This window comes from Alligator sinensis, unplaced genomic scaffold, assembly GCF_000455745.1.
Source record: "Alligator sinensis unplaced genomic scaffold, ASM45574v1 scaffold1794_1, whole genome shotgun sequence".
NCBI classification, from domain to species: domain Eukaryota; kingdom Metazoa; phylum Chordata; order Crocodylia; family Alligatoridae; genus Alligator; species Alligator sinensis.
The window spans coordinates 1-10,110 of NW_005843567.1; the positions used below are offsets into that span (position 1 = coordinate 1).

Consider the following 10,110-nt stretch of genomic DNA (forward strand, 5'->3'; position numbering starts at 1 on the left):
CCCTCATTCCCCACCCACAGCTCCCTGCTCCCCCCGCAAACCCTAGGTGGGGGGCATCGGCAGAGGGGCAGGGGGCAGGTGGTGTCTGCAGGGGGGTGGGGTGGGAGGGCAGGTGTAATCCATGCGGGTTGGGGGGGAATGGGTGGGTAGGTGTAATCCATGCGGGTTGGGGGGGAATGGGTGGGCACAATGTGGGGTCGTCGGCACGATCCACGGGAGGGACCATGGGTAGACGGGATCTGAAGGGGGTTCCTGGGGTCTGGGAAGGTTTGGCAGGATCAGGTGTTTAGCCCCCAGCCTGTGTGTGTCGCCTGCGAGTGTCCTCTGAACGCTGCAAAAGCACTGACCTGCGTCCAGACAACGTCTGCAGCACGGCTGTAAAACCTCCATTGCTGAGATGACCAAATGTATATAGTTCAGACATTTCTGTTTCTAGTATTTCAGACAAGAAAATATTTATTAGTTGAAAGGTTCCATTAAAGTTCGTCTTTTAAAACAGTGACGCTCTCATGGACAAGATCTCTGCTCAAACATCAGCGCGCTTCTTAACAAGACCGACTGTCAGCCCTGCTGCTACCCCTCCTTCCTCCTACCTGTGACTCAGCGTCCCATTAATCTGTTCCTGAAATGACAAGAGCATCAGGACGTAGCTGGTGGGTTTTGGTGCCTGTGTGCTGTGCAGCATGAGGCAGACGTTTAAACAGAGTGCCCATGTGCCCAACAACGCTCCAAAACCAGGTTGGTTCGTCCCTCCTTGCAGCCCGTTCAGTTCTGAGTTATGAACCGTGACTGCAACCGCCAGGAAAGTGCCGTTTTCCCCTCTCACACGTGGACACAAACCCAGTGGGACTAAACTCCCTTATCATTGCCAAAAGGAGTATTGACTTGTCGGTCAGTGGAAGCATGATCAGTGTTACTGCAGAAAGGAAGTGAAAAAGGGAGGGTGAAAGAGTGGTGCTACTGGATCCTGCAGAACTCTTGGCAGCGTGGGATCTTTTATTCGACCAAGTGAGTCGTTGCAAAACTACTTCTTGATTTGCAAGCTTTCGGGCTCGCGCCCCCTTGCTCAGGCAAAGGAGCATGCACAGGTTGTAGCACTTCTCCCGGGAAGAAATGTTCCTGTCCTGGATCCTGGCACGTCCTCATCACTGGAGATGGCCCTGGTCCCACGCAGCTAGGAGATGAACTGGGGAGAAGTCGAGGACGCATCGGGGCTGGTCTGCAGGGAGAGGTGGAGACGCACTGCAGGATTTCTCTAAGCAAATGCCCGCACAATAAGTCCTTTGATGTGTTAAACTATACAAGCTTACACCTTTCATTTTCTGGCGTTAGACGTTCCCTTGTCATTCCCGTCCATGTACTGAGACTAGGGAAGAGACAGTTTTCAAGGAGCATTGAAAGGTGTTTTTAAGGAGGCACTCCTGCTTGAAGAGCCTAAACCCTAAAAACAGCCGTAATCGTTTTCAAATGTGCTTAACTCAGATTCCTCCTCCCCCATCTAACAGCTTCGTGCCATGCCTCATCTCTTGCCTGCGCAGCCCCTGCGCATGCCCCAGCCCTGCCTGCCTGTCTCTCAAGCCCACCACAGCGTGGATACAAGGGTGTGCAGCCCCGCCAGCCCCAGCGCACACGGGTCCCAGGGGCCGTGCCTGGGCGCCAGATGGGACAGCACAGCTGGGCTGCGGGACACGGTGTGTGGCCCCTCCAGGCCAGGCCTGTGCGCTGCTGGGTCCTTTTCCTCCTCCCCGGGCCCTGCCCCACACGCAGTCGGCTCTGCCCTCTCCTGTTGGCCATGCCTATCATATGTGCCTGGAGCTGCGAGAAGTGTTCACATCTGCCTCGGAGACACAGGCACATAGCTCTGTTAGCCTCCTCTGTTTGCAAAGCGGTATCTCTACGGACACTGTACCGCGGCATACCGTTTGTTCAAGCCTTCATCACAAACCCAGCGTTCACCGTGGGGCGAGGGCTGTCTGGCACTTCAGGCCTGAGTCTCCTGCCGTGCAGGAACTGGGGGACCAACGCTCTGTGCATCGTGAAACCTGTCCCTGGGCTCTTGGTGTTCAGGACAGGGGTTGACAGCCTCCATCTACTCCAAGGGGGTGACGCTTATCTTAGAGCAATGGTTCCCCAACATGGTCCACCGCTGCAAAAGCCCTCCTTCCCGGCCAATGAACAGTGTCATGAGAACGGCGAAAAGGGAACTGGAAAATACTGAAGGGTGGCAGTGGCCATGGCAAAACCTTTGGCAATAAGTGTCCCTGGAGAGCGGTGGGAGAGCACTAAGACACCAGGCTCTGTTTTCTTGAGTTTATTAATGAGCACCGACACCCGCTCCCTGCCCCGGCTGTAGATGCGGTTGACGCTAGCACAGCCGGCTGGAAAACAGAGACCCGATTGTGGCGCTGGGCTTAACCCCGGGGAACCCCCTGCCTCTCCAAAATCATGGCCTACGGCCCGGGGAAGACCCCCTCCTCTTCTGCCCCGGGGCAGCAATTCTCAGCCAAGGTGCCAGGAGATCCTGGGAGGGTTGTGGAGGGGGACTCTCAATATCACCACGCTTAGTTGTGCAGACACCTGCACAGGAGAAACCCAGATTTCAAATAGGAAAGAACAGCGAGAGAAACACTCTGAGCTGCTGTGGTCTGCCCGAGGTCTTTGCAAGAGAAGACTGGCTCGATTTTTCCATAGTCCAAAAATAAGCTGACATGTTGCAAGGGGTGACCTGAGTCTGAAAAGGTGGATTGGACCACATAAGGCGGTTGCAGAGGAGGGACCTGCTGGCTATTAGGCACCAGGCCAGGGGGGACTAAGACCAGAGCCAAAGGGCTCAGGATGCAAGGAGGAGAGACAGAAGCTGGGACCCGAAGTTTGCTCTGCCCCAGCAGACTCGAGCTATTGGGCTCAGCAAGAGAAAAGGGGCACGGGCCGAGAAGGTCGAGCCACAACATGGTAACAACTACATGTCACTAGCCTTTAAGGCTTACAGGTGCCCTGGGGCACTGCCGGGCAGAAAGCGCCCGTGCAGCTTAATGGCAGGATTGAGAGCAGTGTCCAGGAGGGACCTGCTGGCTATTAGGCACATTGGGGCTCAGCCTAGGACCCGCAGGCAGCCCTCCCAATAAAACAACTCCATCAAAGACGAGGCGGGTGAGAAAGGAGGGACGGGCACCCTCGAGCTGGAGCCAGGCAGGGATCGCGTGGCCCCGGGGCATCACGGCCACCCCTGGAGCCTGCTCCATTTGGCGCCCTGGCTGGGACGGCCAGTAGTCTGCCCGTCAGAGAAAGGAGGACCCTTGGGCCCAGAGAAGGTAGGAAGGAGTCATGAACGGAGCAAACTCTGCACCCAGCACTGAGCTTGGGGGAGTGCCAGGAACGGGACACTGCCCCTGACGGGAAGAGCAAGCCCACAAGTGGGATGCACACGTTCGGGGGGCTGAAGTCATTCAAAGAGCCCTCCAGCTTTCTAAAACTTCAGCGCTTGCCTACTCTGAACGAATTTGCCTTTTTCGCCTGGGGGACAGTCTTTTACTTCACCTGGACAGTCCTCTCGTCCCATGTCCCTGCGTCTGAAAGTGGTCTTCAACGTTTCTCAACAACTTTTTTAGCTCTACGACTTTTCCTCTCCCAGGCTCCCTCAGATTCCCTTCGTCGTGAAGCTCTTTCTCGGCAGCCTGAATCGTGTTTGGAGCCACTTTTTGTCGAACGTGTGCCGTTCACCGGATACCTCCTCCACCATTTCTAGCACTGCGTCAAGCAGCTGTTCGCTTTCCGTCACCTTCAACACAAGCTGCAAGTCAGGTCGGTGCTTTTTCACTTCCTCCATGCTCTGGATTCCTGATTTTCCAAACTCATTTGAGCACAAGCTGGAAAAACACAGATAAAACCATGTCATATGGTCAAGCTCGTGGGCTACCTGGGCTTGACACTGCACACATCTGAGTCCATGGACGTGCTTTCTATGTACTTGAATAAGAGCTGCATCCGCTCCTGCGAACGACCTTCACTCATCCGCATACCAAGCTCAAAACCTTACTTACGGAGACGAGCACGGTCAGTAATGCAATGTAAGTCAAGGAGTACAACAGCAGGAAAATAAGCCCTGCCGATGGCATTGCAGTGTCCTCGCGTTCCTCGTGCCTCTGATCCCTCGCGGCTGCCACGCTGCCTGATGGTAGGAGCTAAAGGAGTCATCGCTTCAGGGTTGGAGTGAGATCCGGATAAAATCTACAAACCAAGCCTGAGGTTTGGATGACATCTCTGCCTCTGATGCAAGTCACTGCTCTCCACACACTTCTGAGGCAGAAAAATGCCACTTTACATGAAATGGCAGCCTTTTCGGTCTGTGCTAGAGAAGAGACCCCCAGAAGCCCCTACAAAGTGCTGAGCCTGCCTTCGCGCATGGTTTTAGGATTTTACGTTGCCCCCAATGACTGTCCAAATCTGGAAACGAGGCTCAATATACTGGTTAGGAAATGCACAAAAGGTCCGGCTTTTAATAACAGTCTTGCCAACAAGCCGATCCAACTTAAATTTCTTCATTAAAAGATGTCAAAGCAAGGAGATAAGTCATTTTACTGGGGGGAGAATTCCAGATTAATAGCCATCTTTCAGCACCGGCTCTCGGGGACATAATGTACCGTCTCAGACTAAAGCTAAAATGTCCGTGAGGTCGCTTGTTAAAACCTTGGCAGCCCAGCGCTGGGGCTGTTGTCACCGCCGCAGTCTGCAGCTTGCTGTGCAGGTGTCAGCCATCCTGGGGATATTGTGATGCAGCAATCACCCCCGCAGAGCAGTGTTATGAATGTTCTGGCACCCACATCCTCTACGTGTTGGGTAGGGCGGTAGGGAAACCATTGGCCAGTGAAATGTCGTTGAATAAAACCCACATAAACTGAATAAATGTCGACATGGAAATAGTTGGAATCTATGGAAATTAAGTTCCTCCTTCATATTCCAGTCTCCATGAATCATCGGCCTGCTGATCTCAGAAGTGTAGAAAAGTAATGCTGGGAGGAGCCCTGCTCTTGTGCGCAGGAACTGTTGCACGTGTGCGCCACTGAAGTGTGAATTCACCGAACGGTCGTTTGTTAACTGCATGCTCTGGTTTGTGAAGCGCGTTCACTTGGCACACAACTGGGCTATGTATAATGGGAAGGGAAAGGACTGGTGGTAGCACAATGAATAGAAGGGATGTCCCATCGTGTCAAAGTAAGAAGACTACTGACTTGCTAAGAAACTTTCTGACCAGTGCTGAGCAAAGAGTTTCTAGTGAACTACTCAGACAGTGAATTTCACCTCGTGTCAGAACAAGTCACTTTCTTGAATGTTTTTATGGAAATTATTCAGTGTATTTGTTGGAATAACGGCACTTTTTATGTTGTAGTACTTAGAGTTTGGCCTCTTATTGAGTTGCGTCTGGCCCCATCAGTTGTACTGTGCTATTTCTACAAGCCTAGTTATTTTTACACACAGTCTCAGTTTGACCAACTCACTTCAACAGCCGGAGGGTGTCATTCTTCCATAAGCCCTGAGCCAGAGTTTCTACACCTTCATCCTGGACGCTGTTATCGTACAAGTGAAGAGTTTTCAGGCTCCTCTTCGTCTCCAGTGCCGTGCACAGGTGCTTAGCTCCAGCCGAACCCAACGTATCGATGAGCACCCTAAAGCAGACACGGTTTGTAAGTCACTTGGGATATTGTGGCCCACAATAACCGGTCGTTAGCCTCGCAGTTCAAACAGATAAAGTACAAGTCTCTTCCATTGCGACTTTCCCATTGGCCACACAGAAACCTGTACTGAAGACATGCACTACATGAGGCAAGGAGCTCTCCCTCCCTCCCTCCCTTCTCTGAATTTGCACTCCAAGTTTTCCACGTGCAATAATGGGACACAGATCCTGTTTATAACTTCCTAGGAAAATCAAGTAACTCCCAGTCACATGCCCATCATATTTTGAAGCTGCTGTTCTGGCCATGTCTAGCCATGCTTCTCAGGCAAATGGGGAGGGTGGTTCTTGCTTTTCCTCAAAAGAAAGCCAGGAAGTCGTACCTAAAACAGCTTCAATGAAGGAATAAGAGGATTGCAAGGCTGCTTGTTCACAGGTGCCGGCTGGAGGAAGAGAACAGGCTACTAGAAGTTGAAACCCATCCCCAACCCACAGGGATGCTATGCTAGCACGCAGGGTGCAGTCCCTGTGCTGGGGGGGGTCCCCTGTGTGCTAGCAGTGCATTTATGTTACTGCAGAGAAACCGAAAACTGCTGTGCAGTACGGGTGCACATCTACGTGTGCATAGCTATAGTGTGCAGTAACTATGGTGACTTATGCTGCTGTGGGTGTAAATTGCTACCTGCTTGATTGCTTTCCTGCTTAGTGTAACTTGCTACCGGCTTAAGAGAAGGCTGGAAGGCATCTGGCTGGGGGCATCTGAGCCCAGCGCTCTCTCCTGCCTGGGCAGCGGGGCGGACTCGATGCTCACTTGAGGTCCCTTCTGCCCCTCACATCTAGGGTTTGTCTTAGGACTTCTGTTTGCACACAGTCACTGCTAACACTGACACTGGGAATCGCTGACTCGGGTCCCTGCTCAACCTTACCTATATCATGCATTTCACGCAAAACATTTCGCCTGCACACAAGTGCCAAGTCATTATCTCGCACTTCCCTGGTGAACTGTGCAATAAATGTGGACTCACTACGGGTGCCAAATAATGATCACACTGGGAAAATGTCCCCGTTGTCTGTGCCGGGCGCGGAAGCAGCCTCAGCTCCCCTCGGGCACCCTCGAGGACCAGCTCGCCCCCCCTCCGGCAACGTCCAGCCCGGCCAAGAGCAAACCAGAGCAGCCTCGCCTTGTCCCGAGGAGCCCCCGCCTCCTCCTTCCTGCCGCGTCTCCCCGCGTCTCCCCGCGCCGCGCCGCGCCGCTCTTCTCCCGAGCGCACGGGGGTCAATGCACAGCCCCAGAGACTGCCCGCGTCCTGCCCCGGGCACGCGGCCTCCCCTGGGGGCTCCCCGCCTGGGAGTCTTCTCCCAGCTCTCCCTCCCGCTCCCTCTCCTCGCTGCTTGTCTCAGGTCGGGTTTCTGTCAGTCCCTCTTCACAGCCGGGTGCAGACTGGGTCCTGGGCGCACACACACACACCCCACGCGTCTGGGACAGCTGGGACAAGCGTGGCCGTGCGCGTGGAGAAGGGACCGTGGCAGGCGGCACGCGGTCCACGCCCTGCTCCAGGCGGCTGGTCCCCGTGCGAGCCCCGTCCACGTCCGCGTCTGGCCGTGCCGTCGAGCGGCCCCAGAAGGCGTTGCGCGGCGGCCAGGCCCATTGCCCCGAGCAGCAGGAAGGCTGGAGCCGGGCGCAGGTGAAGCAGGGCGACCCGGGCACTGTCGGCGTCCTGCTGCTGCCGGGACTGGAAATGGGGGGGTAAAAGTGGACTCAGGGCGTCCAAGGGCTGGAGCAAGGACCTGGCTTTTGGGCTGGGTGTCCGGCTGGAGCCCGTTTCCTTCCAACAGTGGGCATGGGGGGCTGTCAAGTGGCAGGCTGCCACGGCCAAACCCTGCTTCGGGCCAGGCTGTACTCTGCTCGGGGATGTCCAGGAGAGTCCTCTGATGGCACAGTCTGGAGTGGGGTGGTCCACGAGGGCTTTCCAGCCATATTCCCAGCCCAGAGCCAGTTCCTTATTAGAGCCCACAGTGGGAGCCACACTCTGGCCAGGCAGGACTGCGCTCGGGGGTCTTGGGGACAGTCCCCCGCTAGCAGTGACGTGAAGTTTGGGGGAGACCAAGGACTATTTTGCCCCATAGTCCCATCCTAATCTGCTCTTTGTTTAGGGCTCTGTACTGGATGCCGCATGTTTTCCATATGAATTACTAAATATGCATAGCTCATGAAATTCTCTCCTACGATGTCTAATTTGTGAATTGTAGCGGGCCCGTAGGGGGCGCTCCTGCGTTGAGCCGCCCACCTCCCTGCGCCCGACCCCCTTCCAGGCTCCGAGTGCCTCCCTGGGGTGCCTCCCGTCCGGCCGACCCCTTCCCTGGAGCACACCCGCTAGCCTGGGGTTCCCGCTGCCACCATCCCAGGCTCTGGACTCACTTCTGGCTCTGCGCACCTTGGAGAACACAGGACTGATCGTCCAATGGGTGCTAGACCCAGTACAAGCACTTGGGGCACTTCCCCAAGTCAGGGGCTGATTAGGAAGCCTCCCTTAGTCCACCGACCTAAGGGGCCTCCTCGGCATAATTTAGACCCACCCCTCAATGAGTCTCCACACCGGTCACAAAGGAGAACTGTATTGATGACAGGGGTAGGGCGGAAACAGGGTAAAAGGTAGAGCAATATCATAGAAATCTTACAGGAATATCAAAGGAATCCCATAGAGCAAACCAGGGTGGCTGAGGTAGCCGTTTCAACACGCATCTGAGTTACTGAAGCTAAATATCTGATCGGATCTCGAGTAGGTTACTCACTCGCATCGGGCCCCGAGAGCAGTGTCGGTGCGGCAGCCCCCGCCCTCCTCCCCTGTTCCTCTTTACACTGTCTCCCCGAAACCGGTTTCGCTTTCCAGGCAGCCGAGAGGAGAGGAAATGCTGACGTGGGCTCTCGCCCGCGGACTGCGCAGCCCCGAGCAGGGCTGGAAAGCGGAGCGAGGGAAAGCGCGAGGTGCCGCAGCCTGGGGGACGAGACGGAGCAGCTGAGTCAGCCCCGATCGGGCCCCGGCTGCTCCGACCGGCATGCGAGGAGCCCTGCCCCGGAGCGCGGGCTGCGCCGGGGGCGGCCCCAGGGATCCGGATCCGGGTCGGGCCGGGGGGGCTGCGGGGCTGTTCAGGCGCCCCTGCTTTGCAGCGCCCTGTCCGGTAACACACGCGGGGCACGGGCACGGGCACGGGCACGGGCACTACGGAGCAGTGCCTTTTACTGGCAGTGTCACGGGGCGCCCCGGTGTCTCTGGCGGGCGCGGAAGTACCGCCTCCGCTCTCTGCCCGCTCTCCCCCGGGCACCCTCGAGCAACAGCTCGCCCCCTCCGCCCCGGCAACGTCCAGCCCGGCCAAGAGCAAACCAGAGCAGCCTCGCCTTGTCCCGAGGAGCCCCCGCCTCCTCCTTCCTGCCGCGTCTCCCCGCGGCTCCCCGCGCCGCGCCGCGCCGCTCTTCTCCCGAGCGCACGGGGGTCAATGCACAGCCCCAGAGACTGCCCGCGTCCTGCCCCGGGCACGCGGCCTCCCCCGGGGGCTGCCCGGCCCGGCCCGGCCCGGCCCGGCCCGCGAGTCTTCTCCCAGCTCTCCCTCCCGCTCCCTCTGCTCGCTGCTTGTCTCAGGCCGGCTTTCTGTCAGTCCCTCTTCACAGCCCGGTGCAGACTGGGTCCTGGGCACACACACACACACCCCACGCGTCTGGGACAGCTGGCACTTCCCATGCCCCTGGTGAACCTTTCGTGCCCCCGGTTTGTGACTAGTTGTCTAAATCCTTTAGGCTTCGATTGCTCGGCATTGTAGTCAATTGTTAATTGTGGCCTAGACTGACTACGGGCATTTATGACATACCCTATAAACGACAGAAACTTCTCATTAAGGTGACAGGCGGGTTCCTAGGGCACGATCGTGCCTTGAGCAGGGGACTGGAAATGGGGGTTAAAAGTGGACTTGGGGCGTGCAAGGGCTGGAGCAAGGGCCTGGCTTTTGGGCTGGGTTTGCGGCTGGAGCCCATTTCCTTCCGACAGCGGGCATGGGGGGCTGTCAGGTGGCAAACCGTGCTTTGGGCCAGGCCATACCCTGCTCAGGAGAGTCCACTGGTGGCACAGTCTGGAGTGGGGTGGGCCACGAGGGCTTTCCAGCCATATTCCCAGCCCAAAGCCAGTTCCTTATTAGAGCCCACAGTGGGAGCCACACTCTGGCCAGGCAGGACTGCGCTCGGGGGTCTTGGGGACAGTCCCCCGCTAGCAGTGACGTGAAGTTTGGGGGAGACCAAGGAGTATTTTGCCCCATAGTCCCATCCCAATCTGCTCTTTGTTTGGGGCTCTGTACTTGATGCCGCATGCTGTTTTCCATATGAATTAGTAAATATGCACAGCTAATGAAATTCTCTCTCTACGATGTCTAATTTGTGAATAACAAGCTTCTCT

At 56.4% G+C, this 10,110-nt stretch overlaps 1 protein-coding gene across 5 annotated transcripts in view; it reads right to left on the reverse strand.

Moving 5' to 3' along the window:
* Window positions 1–146: 146 nt before the first annotated feature.
* The window catches only part of LOC106723326, a 14,205-nt gene continuing 4,241 nt past the window's right edge, over window positions 147–10,110 (reverse strand). The window contains exons 3-5 of one of the 5 annotated variants that reach the window (XR_003092375.1): window positions 5,496–5,663; window positions 3,538–3,866; window positions 147–1,219 (exon numbers count right to left, since the gene is read on the reverse strand). Coding sequence is in view for 2 of the 5 variants with exons in the window: in XM_025195542.1 (XP_025051327.1) it covers window positions 3,638–3,866; window positions 5,496–5,663 (397 nt within the window). In the remaining 3 variants the exon portion in view is untranslated. Of the gene's footprint in view, window positions 1,220–1,792; window positions 1,835–2,104; window positions 3,867–5,495; window positions 5,664–10,110 lie in introns of those variants that run through there. The other 4 variants (XR_003092376.1, XR_003092377.1, XM_025195543.1 and 1 more) reach the window with 4 other exon arrangements.